This window comes from Maylandia zebra, linkage group LG18 (genome assembly GCF_041146795.1).
Source record: "Maylandia zebra isolate NMK-2024a linkage group LG18, Mzebra_GT3a, whole genome shotgun sequence".
Lineage (NCBI taxonomy): Eukaryota > Metazoa > Chordata > Actinopteri > Cichliformes > Cichlidae > Maylandia > Maylandia zebra.
The window spans coordinates 33,744,765-33,761,493 of NC_135184.1; the positions used below are offsets into that span (position 1 = coordinate 33,744,765).

At 40.1% G+C, this 16,729-nt stretch overlaps 1 protein-coding gene across 4 annotated transcripts in view; it reads left to right on the top strand.

Annotated features, from left to right (window-relative positions):
- LOC101470953 (uncharacterized) overlaps window positions 1–16,126 on the top strand; it is a 33,954-nt gene extending 17,828 nt beyond the window's left edge. For 3 of the 4 annotated variants that reach the window (XM_024806174.2, XM_076877157.1, XM_076877159.1), the window contains 6 exons: window positions 2,367–2,444; window positions 2,699–2,855; window positions 3,695–3,739; window positions 3,885–4,352; window positions 7,694–9,150; window positions 10,279–16,126. In XM_024806174.2, the coding sequence (XP_024661942.2) occupies window positions 2,367–2,444; window positions 2,699–2,855; window positions 3,695–3,739; window positions 3,885–4,352; window positions 7,694–9,150; window positions 10,279–10,326 (2,253 nt within the window). In that variant the 3' untranslated portion in view covers window positions 10,327–16,126. The remainder of the gene's footprint in view (window positions 1–2,366; window positions 2,445–2,698; window positions 2,856–3,694; window positions 3,740–3,884; window positions 4,353–7,693; window positions 9,151–10,278) is intronic. The other variant, XM_076877158.1, reaches the window with a different exon arrangement.
- Window positions 16,127–16,729: the final 603 nt, after the last annotated feature.

Sequence of the window (16,729 nt, forward strand, 5' to 3'; positions counted from 1 at the left end):
TTTATTCGTAATACACATGAAAAGACCCAGGAAAACCGAGTAAACGATAAAAACGATAACAAAATAACGCTGAAAACCAATAAAAACCCTGAAAACCAGACATTTCACACCCGAGCCTCAACTCTCGCGGCCCGGTACCAAACGACTCACGGACCGGTACCGGGGGTTGGGGACCGCTGACCTAGATCATGATTATGCAGCTTGGGTTTTAAGTTGGCGAAGGGAATATGCAGAGGAGACCCACCTAAACTACAAGGAACAAGAGAAATGAAAAAGAATGGGTTTTACAAATGTATTTTCATCATCTCATAATTCTGGATGAAGATGAGGAGTTGCCATCCTTTTATCAAGCATTTTGAAAAAACATTTGCGATAAGAGATAAGGAGGGGTGATTTATTTCAATAAGGGAAAACATTGAGGGGAATTCAATTACGCTGCTAAATGTGTATGCAGCATCTGGTAGCGATATCCATTTCTTCAAGAAAATTGAATTCGAGCATACTGAAAGATCCCCACATTAAAGAGCAGAGCCGCTTTTATTTGGAGACTAATGACAATGGTGACGTGCGCCCGATATTCCATGGGATGAAAAAAGCAGCTCTAAAAGGAAGAATCAGAGTATCAAGAATCAAGTAAACAGCTGCTGGACATGTTTGCGAGGGAAGAAACAAACAAATATAGAGGCATTATTTCTGGCGTATACAATGGGCTTAAAAACAGGGAAATACATTCAACTCTATATATTAACGTAAAGTGGGAAATGGAGGGAGGAAAAATGGACAACATTATGGACATATCGATGGAAATGTAGCGGCTCACAGGAAGTATAGCAAGATATTTTATTACCCCTTACCAAATATCTTGCTGTGAGGGCAATTCACTGGGGAAATACTAAAGCAAATCATAGTCATGTCTTTTGGGATTGTCATGGTATTAAAACCTAGTGGCAGGAAATACACAATGCAATACAACTTTAGGAAGTCATCTGCCTTTGGAGAGTAAAGTTAAATCTTTTGGACTAATGCCTGAAGGATGGCCAAAGAGAGACAAATATCTGTTTATTATTTTGTTGGTGGCAGCCAAGAGAGCCATTACAAAAAATGGCTCTCACAGAAAGCCCAACTCTGAGCATGTGGATGGACATCACAGTAGACATTTACAGGATGGAGAGAATGACAGCAGACGCCAGTTATAAGAGGAACCTGTTTGCTTGATGCTGGAAGAAATGGATGGACTGTCTGATACTACACAGACCGGACATTGACCTTGGATTGTACTAGTCTCGAATCAGATTTGGTGTAATAACAATTTCATGTCCATTAATGTTCCTGTTTTTGTTTTAGGGGTTTTTGTTTGGTTTTTTTGTGGGTCATACATGTAAAAAAAAAAAAAAACAGGACATTTAAGCTTTTACTTTGTAACTACTGATAAAAATGAAAGTGCACAGTATATTGATTGCTGAATTTCAATAAAAAGTCAATAACAAACACTCTTCTGTGTTATATTGCACTGTGACAAGTGCTGTATAATGATCAATTTATACAGCACTTTTCTGCTCTTTCTGGGGTGACTGTAGCTCCGGAGGCAGAACAGATCATCTATTAATTTGAACATTGGTGGTTCAATCCCTGGCTGCTCCAGTCATGCCAAATATCCCCTTTCAAGAAACTAACCCGAAGTTGATCACTAACACATCCATCGGAATGTAAATGTGTGTGGATGTTAAAAAGAAAAGAAAAAAGTGCTTGTGTGATTGAGGCAAGTTTTATAAAGCACTTTGAGTGAAGAGAAGAAAAGTGCTATATAAGAACCAGTCCATTTCCCATTTCACTCATTTACGCACACATTCATACTGCCATTTGTGCACTTACACTATATCCGATCCAGTGGCTGTTTGGCATGAATTATCTTCTCCAGGGCATTTCCACATTTGGACTGGAGGAGCCAAGGCACTGAATATGAGACATTTTAAAAACACTGCTTAACAAAGTTATTAGACCATAAAAAGATATTTATACAATCAAAACAAAAAGCACAAATATTTTAGAAATCTATCAAAAATGAATTTAAATTTAAATTCAAATTTAAAACTAGTATCTGTATTTAGCAGGGAAATATAGATATGAATTCACATGTTTTCTCTGGGGAGTCAAAAATGAATCAAGCTCATGCATGTGGACTATTAGTGTGTGATCTGGAGCTGTTTGTGATCTTTTTTCTTCAGTGTATTATTCTATGTCTTTCATATTTATGCTACAGTTTTCGCAGGTTTTTATCATGGAGAATATATATATATGTGTCTTGCGTTTTCTTTTCTGTGACATTTTAGTAACTATCTCTCTCTCTGTGCCTCCAACACCTCCAGGGGGGCAGTGGTTCACCTTTCTGCAATAATCTAGTCGGTACCAGAGAAGAAGATGACAGTGGGACCAGCTCACCAAAGGTAGCTTCGCTCTTACAGAACATGTCGTGTCATGCATAGCACGAATTATGTGCAAAACATTTTAGGCTAAAATCCATCCAAAAACTTGACATTGTAATTAGTGCTGACTTTATTGATATGAAATCAGTTTAAATTAATTTAAAGACCTCTAACCGGTGTAACTTGGCAGCACCAGCTGTCACTAGTCAAAGGCATCTTCCTTAGTTTTGGATAGAGCCATGGTGTTGTGACCTCTGGTTGTCACGCGTCCACAGATGGATAGGTCTGACATAGAGGATGGCCTGGAGGAAGGGGACCTCAACGCCGAAGGGGAAAACGAAAGAGACCAGGAAGAGTTCACTATGAACCCCAACCCCCTCAGCCAGCTGGACTTCTACCAAGCCAACCCCTTCGCCCGCTGTCAGTGTGACCGTATGTAACAAATTCAGAGGCTGAGCTACTATTGCTGTCGTGGATTTCAGACTTTGGCACTCTTTTCTCTAATTTACTTTGAAAGAGGTGACACGCATTGCTGAATTGGAGTGGGTATCCGTTCACTTTGCATTGCAGTACTGAAAAGTTAAGAAAAGTTGCATTTCTCGAACATCAACCTGGCCCCCAGACAGTTAGATCTGAATGAATGCTGTGCCAGTGCATCTTTCCAAGCAAATCACTCAAGAGTGTGACTTTGTTTGCTTGGGTAGTTTGGCATCAATTTGAAGAAGTGGTTGATGATTGCAATACCTAATCTTCCTGTTAGAATATGAACATACTCAAGCCCTACGGCTACACTCAAAAGTGATGTAATTGAATTGTTTGAGGGTTAAGTGATTTGGCCTTAAGGTGGTAATTGGAACTGGACATGAACTATGGCAGCCAGAGGACTGGGAATCAGAACTGTTAAAATCCAGCCTCTGGGTTGGTGGAGACTACAGCTTTTTTTCTGACAGAAGGGACAACTTAATTCATGCACAAGTAGAACTTTTCCCACTAGGACATCGGGCAGCTCTGATCCTGGGGCTGTGTATGTGGTTCAAACTCTGGAGTAGGAGAGGACTAGAGTAGGGGCTCAGAAAATAAACCAACCCAAGCTGGGCATCAAAACTCCTTCAACTCTAGGGACCAGAGGGAGCTAGGCTGTGACATCGTGGGATAAATGATGATTTTTTTCTTTGGCAAACTAATCATATATGCTTTTGTTACCTTTACTTTTTGTTGCAGTGGTATTAATAAAGTACAGTGATTTCATTTCTTTTACACATGATTCATAGATGACCTCTTCAATGAAGACCTATTCCTTAAAACAGACTCATCTGGTGAGTTATAATAGACCACTAATCTAAACAGAACTTCACTTGACATAAAGAGGCTCTTGTTCATTTTGTTGTTTTGTTACTCAACTTCAATACTGTTCTTAGCAAAACTTACAAGTATAAACTCTTTAAATATTCTGATTTTCAGATGGCTTTGGTTCTGACCCTTTCAAAGGCAGCGACCCCTTCGCAGCAGATATTTTGTTTCCGTTGACAAATACTGCCACTGGTGAGAGCACAGGAAATGCCGGTGACGAAGCAGACACCAGTCTGTCTTGTGTTGAAAACAAAGCTTCAACGGGAACTCAGTGCTTTGAGTCAGAATTCCCAGATGAAGACAGTGACATAGAGATTAGCTACAGTCGAGAGGACCTGGACACCATTGCTATGGAAGATGATTCTCATGGATTTAAACCCATTCAGAGTTCGTCAGAGGAGCTGGGGCCAGAGCCTATCCGAGGGTGGCGTTCCCAGGGACAGTATTCTGTAGAATCTGACCCTAATGGGTATGAGCTTGATCTTGGTGCTGTCTCCCCGCCCTCCGACATAGAAGAACATAGTCTGGTATCTCTGGCTGGAGAGGCTATTACTCAGTCATCAGCAGGATTAGAGCAAGGTAATTTATATTTTAGTCACACGCCCGGTTATCAGACATGACAGTTTTTCAGTTTTACTTTTTATTACTTTCATTTACAGTATCTCACAAACGTGAGTACACCCCTCACATTTTTGTAAATACTTTGTTATATCTTTTTATGGGACAACATTGAAGATATGGCACTTTGATACAATGTAAAGTAGTCAGTGTACATAACAGTGTAAATTTGCTGTCCCCTCAAAATAACTCAACACACAGCCACAAACTGCTGACAACAAAAGTGAGTACACCCCTAAGTGAAAATGTCCAATTTGTGCCCAATTAGCCATTTCCCTCCCTGGTGTCATGTGACTCGTTAGTGTTACAAGGTCTCAGGTACAAATGGGTAGAAGGTGTGTTGTCGCAAATGTGACCAAATTATTCAGTGGTGCAACTAAAAAAAATCCTAGGTCTCACTGGTGTGACCAACTTTTCGAGTAAATAAAATAAAATAAAATTCTCAGCAACTCTGAAAATCTCCGTGTGGTCAACAACTGACACACATTATGCGCCTATCGTGGTCTAAACCAATCAGAGATAGTCAGGGGCGGGACCTCTGATTGGCCATGGTCCTGTAGTTGTCCTTCGTTTGTACGTTTGAAAGTGCAGGCAGATAGAGAGAGGTCAGTAGCTCGAATAAAGCGATATCGATTCATTAAATCCTGAATCAACTTTTAAATATTGTGATATCCTAGAACTCAGGAACCACGGAGACCATGTTGACCTCACAGTCACTTCTTTGTTATATTGAACTGGGGCATGCGCCACACACACTGACACCACTCTTCAACAACTGTTGCCCCCTGGTGGACAATTCCTTGTTACAACATAACAAATATAAATGTATTTTGCCAGAAACGCCAGAATCTCAGGTTAAAGCTCACAAAACTATTTCAACAAACAGCAAATGAGAGCAGGAAAACGGATTCTGCACAAAGAAGTAAACACAGAGCCGCCACATCAGAATCAGCTTTCTCTTTCTCGGCTTTCTCACCCGAGGGCACGGGTGAAAGCCGACAGCTCACTGATTCTGATGCATCCGGTCCGCGCTGTGTTTACGTCTTTTTTGCGTGAGATTCTGAGCTGCAGGTTTTATCTCTCTCCAACCGAAATTCACTGAACCAGCAACAAAAGAAGATCCAAACTACGCTTCACATTTGGAAAAACATCGTCATTTACATTTTTCATTCGCTTATTACCCGCCGGTCTACCGTGGTTTACAGCACTGTCAGCCGCTGTCTTTTTTTTTTTATTGACTTAAATGGCCGCGAACTAGAAAGCCTAATTTTTGCTGTTCAATACTGAATTATTTTTTTTTAATTAAAAATGTTGCAATATTGCAGAATATTTTTAAGTTTATCTGCTATAAAAAGCCAGGCCAGGAAAATCTCCCTCATGTTTTTCTGTGTTTTATCCTCAGTTACTTTGACACAAAGGCTCACACCTCTGATGAAGTCTCACATGTATCAGTACTGATAAATGATCAGAATTAGAATATTTCTGACTGTCTGAGGCTAAATTGGGACCTTGTGAATTGGAATTGAATGGATAATAGAAATCAGTGTTGATACCCAGCCCTAGTGAGCAGCCTAGGCCCGACAGAAGTGGATGTAGCTGTGGGTAATGAGAAAAGATGAAAAGAACGATTGATAACTTTTTTGTTAAGTTAAGGCCTGATCTGTCTGAAATTCATAGCCAGCTCTGACACGGAGCCATCAACCTCTGAACGCTGAAAAAGCACAGTGAAAACACATTATATGCTGCAATAAATGCACTGCCCAAGTCTCCCCTCTCTCCATTGCCTTTCAGTGGCAGGCAGCAGCAAACAGGTCATCAGAGGAGGCTGATGTGATGATGAAGTTTTACATTACCTACGGTATTGCCAAAGAGTGCCAAAGCACTTTAAGCACAAGCAGTTTTTCAGTAACTTATCTTGTAGAAATGTCCTCCAAATAAAGAACTTTGTGTTGACAAGATTTTTAGTTAATCATTTACACATTAATAGTGTCTGTACGGACAGCAATTCCAAGACAAACGCATTTGGCTCAGATGGTGTCAACGGTGTGTAGTGGCAACCAGGTGGAGTACAAAGACAAGTCTTGCCTACAGTCAAGCATGGTGGTGGGATGTTTGGGGCTGGATGAGTGCTGCTGGCACTACAGTTAATTGAGGGAACCATCCTTAAATGGAAGGTGGAGGAGTGAAAGGTCTCTAACAACCACCAGATCCATGATGTCATCATGGAGGAGTGGAAGAGGATTCCCGTTAACAGAGTTAAGGCAGTGTTGGAGAATAATGGTGGCCACACAAAATATTGACACTTTGGGCACAGTTTGGACATTTTCACTTAGGGGCATACTCACGTTTGTTGCCAGCAGTTTAGACATTAATGGTTGTATGTTGAGTTATTTTGAGGGGACAGCAAATTTATACTGTTATCCAAGCTGTACACTGACTACTTTACACTTTATCAAAGTGTCATATCATCAGTATTGTTCCATGAAAGGATTATGCTAAAATATTTACAAAAATGTGTCTCACTTTGGTGAGATACTGTGCATGTGCATATACCGATGCTGGGAGTCAGTTTCCTGCTTAAGTGGTGTCTACTTTAATTGCTGACCTAGGAACACATTTCCATTACACAAAAAAGTTTCAGACTGAATTTCTTTTCTAAAACGGCAGCCGTCAGTGCTGCTCCTCAGCCTCCTACGCCTGTGGGATGAATGTGAAAATCCTATGTGGCTTTGAGGTGACGGTAACCAGGATTCAAACTCATCTGAGATTTTTAGTAGATGCACCTATACTATAAATTAGAACATTCTAGATAACGTCCTTTTTGAACTATCACATTTAGACGATTTTCAGAAAACTTGACCTCTGACCTTGACCTTGAGGTCGAGGTCACCGGGATACAAACTTTAGAGAATTTTAGATACCGATGGTTTCAGTTTGAAAATCCTACATCGCCTCGTTCTCGAGTTATTGCATTCACAAACTTGGGTGTCCACAGGGCCCACTCAGAGGCCTTTAGGGGGAAAATATGCCCCCTATTGTTTTACATGTTGCATGTGATGAAAATTTAAATTAGTATCACAAATCTTTTTTCTGTGAAAATGGACTGACAGCATTTCTGGACATTGACTACGTTCGATTTTAGATGTGCAATTTTGAGCAGTATAATTGTCTTTATAAACTTTAAACCTTTGAATATCGTATTATTTCAGACTCTTTAGCCTGTAAGCTTAACGTCTTAAAATTGTGATCTTGTAACTGCGTCATAATTCTATTCTTAACTACTCACTGTATATTTCTGCTAGGTGAGTGTCTTGGTTTGACTCAAGCTGTTGGCGAACCTGTCCTGTTGGAGCCAGGTTGGACAGGCAACAGAGAGGAAACGTTGCCCTGTGATGTCACTTACAGTCAGCAAACAGAACAGGTTAGGAGCATCAAAGAAGAAATCCAAATCCCTGCTGTTCCACAGAACTCACTAGAGTCCCAGAACATTTTCACTCAGCCTGACTCACATCAGAACAGCCTTGAGTTGAACTATGAACCAACCAGTCAGTCTTCCTTTGACCCGTATGGCTTTAAACTCAGCCCAGAGCATTCTAGTCACACTCTTTTAGACCCTGATGAAGATGAGTTGAGTCCAGAACCTGCTGATGATGATCTGACCTTTGACCCTGAACCCTGCTCTTCTCAACATCAGCTGAACTTTGATGCCTATGGGTTTGACATTACCTCCTCCCAGATGACACGGGACTTTGACCCTTATGGCTTTAAGCTGAGCCCTCAAGAAGAGAACCAGGAAGTATTGGATCCCTGTGGCCATGACAACCAGGATGCAATAGACCGTTGTACCAATGACAACAATGAGCAAAGAAAGCTCTCAAGCTATAATAACCCAGAAATACTGAAACCTCATACCCATGAAAACCAAGAAGTGCTTGAAAATGATAGCCACAATAACCAGGAATTTCTAGATTTGTGTAATAATGGAAACCAAGAAGTGCTGGAACCATCTAGCCTCGAAAACAGGGAGGTGGTTAACCATAAAAACCAAGTCCTGGAACTCTGTAGTCACAACAATCAAGAAGTTGTGGACCTCTGTCGGAATAATAGCAGTGAGCAATTACTTGAACCTTGTGACTGTCATAACCAAGAAGTGCTGGAACCTCACAGCTTTGGCAGTCAGGACGTCCTGGACTTCTCCTATCCTAAAAATCAGGAAGTGTTAGATTTAGATAGCCATGGTAACCAGGAAGTTTTGGATTTTAATAGCAAGGAAAACCAGGGCGTGCTAGTTTCAGGTAGCTACAATAAGCAGGAACTTCAGGAAAATCAGGAGTTACCTGACCAGGAGGGGTTGGACTTGTTGAGTACAGACATTTTGCCTGAAGCAAACAACATCCAGTGCATTCTGGAACCAGAACAGGATGTCAGTTCTGTTAATGACAGCTCAGATAGTGATGTGGCATCCGAAAATATGCTGGGACTGCAGCTCAGTAACCCCAGTGTCTGCACCTCGAATACCACACATACTAGTACTTTAAACATGGCCATCAGTAGCATGTCTGCCAGCCAGGACCTTAATTCGTCTGCTGCCCTGATCCACCACAACCTTTTAGAAGGTGATCTCGGTTCAGTGTTTGGGGCTGGAGGATACATTGGATGTCCTGATGTAGCTGATGACCTAGAGCCATTGCAGAGAAGGCAGACAAACCCAGTACCAGAGCCAGTACGACCAGTTAGGCCTCCTCGACCATCTCTCAGGGTAAGTTGGACGTTATTTTTCTTAACTTATTATAGCATTAAATCGATGGCCAGTTAGTTTGATATATCCTGTGAAATCCTAATTTCAGGTTTACTGTCCTTTATTTATTTTTTGCTTTTATTTGGCCCATGATTGTCGACATTTTGTAGAACTTGGAGATTAAGAATAAATACCCAACATTTAATATTAATATAATTCAAGCCGTCATTAATGTGTTAGGGTTAGGGATTTATTTTTTAAATATGTTATGTGTTAAATTTGAACTTTGAGTTGAAATAATTACAACTGTAAATATTTCTCAAGAGTAGAACCAGGTATTTAGTCATTTTAGCAAAGTTAGAAGTAGAATAGCATCCATTCACATTTTTCTGATCTAATACTTTGTGACTATCTGCTAATACACATCAATGTTTCAGTGTTAATAAGCTGTTTTCCTCATTGTGAGACTGGCCATAATTACTGTATATCTGGCTCCATTTGAACACCTAACTTAATCCTAAGAGACTACATTTACTGGATTGTTGGTATTTATTTGTGAAATAATAAATGAGAATCGGATAAATACATGAAACAAATATTTTTGGATTGATTGATCCAATTTAACTGTCAGACTATGAATTGGCTCCCCAATATTCCATCCAGGTTTTGAACCAATATTTGATCCAAATGTCGCATCATTGTATCCCTAGCTAGAATTATAGTTGTTCTGTTAGTCAGCTATTCCATTAAACTGCTCCAAAGTCCGAAACCTTTCAAACTTCTTACAACGTTGAGATGAAAAACATTTCTTGTAGGGGTTGGACAATATGCCAAAAGTTTCCATCCAACAGCCAGAAATTGTTGATATATTTATTGTTGGTTTGTGGTGCCATGCATACATGTTTTTCTTTGTACTGAACATTAATTCTGGTTTCTTTGGCTAATGGTTTGCACCACTACTAAAGTGCCTGCTGAACAGCCCTGAACCTATCTTAAAGAAAATATTTTTTCATTTTGTTTGAAGTTCAAATGATTATTTAAAATAACTGTTAAAAGTCAGCGTGCCTCTCGAACTGCTTTGTGCATAGAAAATTATATTTAAAAAAAAAAAACCATCTACTTAAAAACATCTACTTTCATGTGTTTTAGGCCAAGGACAAGGCCCAGTCCCAGACTCAGGTCATCGATTTAAAGTGATCTCTCACCATGAAACATTCAAGTGAGGTTTACTGTGTCAGCACGGTTCCTGTGATGACAACAAGGCAAGAAGTGAAGATGATAAGGAATAAAGTACGACAAAGGGAAATGCAATGGAGGAAAAATGACTAAAGAGCTCATTCTGGTGTTAATTATCACAGTAAATTAGTTCAGGTTAATCAGAGGAGAAACAATGGAAGGCAAGATGAAAAAACTACCAGGAACCAAATGATAAAAAAGATTTCCTGATTATTATATTAAGAAACATGATTTTATCCAGTTTTTTTATTTACATCTGTCAAGGTTGCACACGACTGTCTGACCTACTATCTTGTCTTTTTATGATTTGATGAACTGAAGAAGGTTTTGACGGACCTGACTGGTCTGAAGTGCAAATAATGTCCATGTTTGTGATGTGACATACAGTAAATATTAGGACATATGTTACAAGACTTCAAATAGATAAACTGTATATAAATGATACAATGTAATCTGCTGTTGTGGTTTTGAGATTATCTATCCAATTAGTAGTTTAGATCTAAGTTGCATATGAGCTGTAGAGAGTTTATAGTCAGATTTACCAATGAACGCATATCCACGCTCACAACAGTGTTTTCACACATCATTTAAGAGGCTCCTTAAAGAGAAGCAGTGGTTCACTGCCATTCTAGGCTGGATTCTTCAGTTTCACCAGTGACAAAGCACGACTGATGGCTGTGGTCAGGTGTGTGCTTTGTTACATGTGTAGCACGCTCAGTAGTAATGCGATGCCACCCATGTTTATAATTGGACTGTAACTGAAAAGATGGCCACTTCATTCTTTGTTCCAATTTCATACTGCACACTAATGCTGAAAATAAAAACTATGCAGGGATTTTGGTTGTGTACTGTTAGTTAGGCAGTTACAGACGTAACTACCTAACTAACAGCGCAGGCTTCCAATTCTTTCTTTTGTTTGGTAGCAACAAATAAAAAAGCAGCAAAGCTGTGTCCACCCAGGAAATGTGGGTGTGGTTTGGTGAGCAATGAAAGTCAGCGACATTGTCTGACTTCAAGTGGCGATGGGCAAAAAGCCCAGGATGAACTTTTCTCATGTTGGAGGCCACTGGAGTGACTGACATTTGTAAATGCATGAGGTCACCTAGGCAACCACAGCCTGGAGCGTCTACTAGTGATCAAAGCGATGCATGAGGGGAGCGCTGGGGTGGGGACACAACACCAAAAGACAGATAGTTACATCTGAGTGGAAGACTATTGCCTTGTACCGTTGTCATCAGTAGTAAGCGCTTGTATTTTTGTCTCTCCCTCGTAATGTAATTAATTTTACTACTGCTGATATTTAAAGACACCAGTACAGAAGTACTGTATGTAACTTTCAGAAAGCAGTTTCTTCTGTCCAGCAGCTTTTTATAGCACTGCCAGTGAAACTTTATGAAGTAATTAAGATGTGTTTTCATTTGTGGATGGCACACACAAAGTCGAGCAGATTTACAGTGGTAAGGCAGATCTGAGCATTTCATTGGTGTAAACATCTTTGCTTAGGAATGGTCTGAAGCGTGGAACCAGGACACAGCGAGGGTAAATGTGGAGTGGGTCTGGCACCGGTGCCGCTGTTACGCTGCCCATCCGGCAGTTTCTTCCACCCAGGTCTGATAAGTTTACTGTGATCAGACTAAAGTAGTCAGAACCAACAGTGACGCCACAGCCAGAGTACAAAGCAGAAATCTGTGAGCTGATCATTTTCTGTAGGTTAATCACTCCCAGAGACCTCTTTGACACTGTTATATCATTTTCAGGTTATAATTAGATATCTAATTATATGTAAAACACTGTTATTCCTTTTGATTGTACCCACACAAGGTCACACGCACAACTGCTTTTTAACAAGTACATGATATTTACTGGTATGGTAGCAGAGCATCAGTGTAACCAGTTCATTAGGCAGTTCAGAAATGGCACATAGCGCTTTATTCCTCTGAGCACCCGAAGCCTGTTCTACTGCAAGCGTCATTTAACCATTTGCACTCACATTCACACAAGCACTTTCTTTACACCTGAGAGCTTTTCTCTAACAGTCACATACACATTGAACTTGGGGTTCAGTGTTTTGCAGACTGGAGGATGAAGTCATCAGTCTTCCTCCTGAGCCAACCTGAAGTACAATTCCAAAAAGTTTTCATGCTGTGTAAAATTTAAATAAAACAGAATTGGCTCATCTTTATTCCTGATAGAACACAGAAAGCATATCAAATGTTTAAACGGAGAAAACATATCATTTTAAGAGAAATATGTAATATTTTAATTTGATGGCAGCAGCACATCTCAGAAACAGGGTCATGCTTCCCACTCTGTAGACTTTGGGAGAGGAATGCTGTCCCATTCTTGTCTCATAGAGATATTTTTCACTTTATGATGCTCCACCAGCTGGTAACAGCAAGGACTCTTCTACTATGAAGGCTTTCCATGAAACACATGCCATCTGGATGGGAGTATATGCTGCTCTAAAACTGCCAACTCCAGAGGCACTGATGCACTGCCACACCATCAGAAACGCAGGTTTTTGAACTGAGCACTGACAGCAAGTCGGATAGTCTAGAAGACGCAGTGTCCATGTTTTCCGATTTCAAATTAAAATTTCTTCACTTTGCTTCAGTCCATTTTAAATGAGCTTTGGTCCAGAGATGGTGGCACTGTGGTGTGTGTGGACAACACAGTGAGCTGTGTTCACAGACAGTGATGTCTGGAAGTGTTCCTAAGCCCACGCACTGATTTCATAACAGGATCGTGTCTGCTTGAGGACCTGAAGATCAGCTGCATCTAATGTTGATTTTCAGCCTGGTCCCTCATGCAGAGATTTCTCCAGATTCTCTGAATCTTCTGAGCTTATGACTTTGGATGATGAGATATTCACAGTCTTTGCAACTATTTGTTGAGGAACATTATTCTGAAATTGCTCTACAATGTTGTTGAAGCACTTTTTTGCAGATCTCTCTCTCAGATGTTCTCTTTTTCCCCCCAGTCCTGTTACTGACCTGTCATCAGTTTGTCTAATTACGTATAAAATGTTTCTTTTTTGTGTCACTTACTTTGTCGGCCTTTTGCCGCCCCATCCCACCTTCTTTGAAACATGCTGCTGCCATCAAATTCAAACTGATTGTTTTTACATGGTAGTACAAATATCATGAGTGTGAGTCTACCTTTACATGGCACACTCAGCAGGCACTGATTGAACCTTTCAGTTCACACAAAGCTTCAGTTCAGCCTACCTCACTCTTTTACCATGATTTCATGACAGCAGCTACACCCATTAAAAGCAAGTATTCCATGACTTTCATATTTGTAGATATGTACATGAACTCGCATTTTCTTTTGATTGTACAATGGTACACATCATATAGCAAAGACATTAAAGTGAAGTCCCACATTCCACCTGCTTCAAACGAGATGCTTCCACTGAATAACTAGAATGGTTCCATTGGAAATGGAAGAAAACACAAGCTGGTTCACGAGTTAACATCAAGGGTCTAATCATTTTAAACAGAACCAGTTAAAGAGCCAGAGCTAATTTAATATAAAAGAGTCAGTGAGACCCCGAAGACCAGCCATCGTCACCTTACCTTATATTCAAAGTTCTTACTTCCAGTTCAAGGATTACTGATGTGTCCCAAAAGTGCATCCTGTTCATCTGGACATTTTCAGTGGGAGAAATGTTTCGTCACTCATCCAGGTGACTTCTTCAGTCTCAGCTGACTGCAGGTTTCCCCAATCTTATATACAGTACATTTGCACAATGAGTGAAACTAGCACCACTGAAGGAACAGTGGGCTGGGAGGTCAGTTCCTGGATCATTAATATGCAAATTGTCATGACCACCGATCAATGGCCATGAGTCCCATTCACAGAGAGTTGGGGAATGGCATGCATCGAGACATTATTGACGTGCGTTTTGCAGTTTTCCTATGCATTTTGGTCTTTTGTCCATGGAAACCATGTGGGTGTAGCATAATGTGAGGGTACACACCTTTAAAGGATATTTAGATCTAATGTGTGTTTCTGTATCATTTAGTATCAAGTTATTGGCAAAATCTAAAATTGACAAATCTACTAGCGTGAATCACAACACTTCATATACAAGCACAGTGCTCCATGTATTTGCTTTGTTCAAATGTACAATCATGTGTAAAGAAAACAGAACATTTAGAAGACTTATTTTGTTCATTTGTTGCATTTTGGAACATAATTAGTTACATACACAACACTAAAATAACAGTTTGCACACTGCCAGCCTGTTACACACAGAAACTATGACGTATTGAGCATGGTCTGCTGCAGAAAACTGGATTATCTTTTTCAGACAGCTGGCTAAAACTATGCTGTCTCAAGCTAATAGACTGTAAACCTAAGCTGCCCGCTGGAAGCTCAGCTTCAACAGCAGTTTCCTGTCTGACTGCCGCCCCCTGACTCATCCACCAGTGGCTGTACTGACGGATGAGAGTGCATTGTACCATGATGTGCTTACAGTTAAGCATATTCCATATAAAGTAGTCTCACACATACACAAGCATGCATCATTACAACCAGTAACATGTGATTTAAGATGGTGCTGCATTGTATCTTATGTGATAAAAAGCAGGTTTGCTCAAAATGTCAGACTTTTTGTGGTGTAATAAAATAGCAAATCTGGAGCTCCACAGTGTGCCAGCTGTTAATTTGTTATCCATTCATCTTTGGCCCAGAACCTGCCCTAATTCTTGTGTGGATGTGTGTAGATTTTTGTAGTTATGCATATAAACTTACCTCAAATGTTAGCAAAATAGGCGTGTCACAGATACCCATGTCAAATAAAAATGAAAGTCAGTTTCTGAGTTTGAAAAATTGAATGATGCAGTCAAAATAATGTCGTCCTCACAATGTGAAAACCTAAAAAGAAGAATATCTGCAAACATGAGGGTATTGTTCTAAAATGCATTTGTGAATAACAGTAGTGATAAATCTGAAGGTGGTAGAAGCTTTACTGACCACTTTGAACAGGTTTCTTCTCCGCCTGGAGAATGGATCTCAGTTCTGATAGTCTCATGGAGATACATATTAATATGGAGTATCTGTCAATAACATAATTTAGCAAGAAACATTTATCAGTAGAGTTTAAGTATCTTAAGTATCTGCAGGTGGAGCCGTCGTCCTGCTTAAACCATGTTTTGTTTTTTACTCTCCCAATAAGCTACGACATCTTTCATTAAAAATTGCTACTTTATTGCTACTAAATTATCCACATGTCAGGAGGAAATCTCAGCAGACTGCCACTCTCCAGGGCTAAAGTGTGTTTTAATCGATTGCCAAGGTAACATCCAAAAAAAGCAAAAATGCATCACTGTACATAGACACATGTAGCGCACACTAAAATGACAAGGTCTGCAATCAGTTTTATTATATACACAGATAGCTGTCCATATCTCTGATTTAAAATATCTATATATTCATTTTACCAGCTGCTTTTATTACCCACACAGGATAAGAATATTACCCAAAGCATTGGCAGAGCTCTTCTACTGTTCAGAGAGGCAGATATCAAGTTCCCTGTGGAGCTTTTCATTCTTTGCAGCGTTGAATGACGTGTTTTCTACGATGTATATGTGTGTGCTCCAAAGCCATGGTCGAAGGACAGCATATTCAGAAGAAATTGTGCGTTTTGTCATGATGCAGCCATGGTTTATTGTGATGATGATTCATTTATGTCTAATGTACAATTTGGTGTCTTAATGTGTGATGAAAAAACTAAGAAATAAAAGTCATCTGCAAGCCATAATGTGGTCTGCTTTTCCATCTCTATTGTGGAATACAAATACAAATACTGCTACCAATACAAAGCGAGAACGATCAGATGACCCCTGTGAGTCAGCACTTGTGCAATGGTGGGAAAAAGGAACTCCCTTTTTAACAGGAGGAAACCTCCAGAAAGACCGGGCTCTGGGAAGGGCAGTCATGAGCCAGCACCAGTTGTGGGGTAAAGAGGTGCGTAGTGAAAGGATAAGATTGGATTGATAAAGAATTTGGAGAAGATGTTTTATTAATTGTGCTTTGTAAGAAAGAATTGTTTCATGTTTGTAACATTTTTACCTTCAGATATTCATAAATCAAAGACTATGTGTCACAATTATCCTCTTTTTTCCTGTTCTGAGGCAATTCACAGACAATTTCAAAGACAAGGATGGAGCGCTTCTGTTCAGCCAGGCAGGGAGCCAGTTCTGCTGTAGCGCCTTTGAATCTGGCCTCAATGTTACATAGTGAGAGCTGAAAAAAGGATCTGTAACTGCATCTACTGACACATGGCTCCAGCATAGGAAGCGCTGGATTCCTGGTGCTGGGGCAGGCCAGCTGGGCCCAAGACCAGTCTTTGTTTACT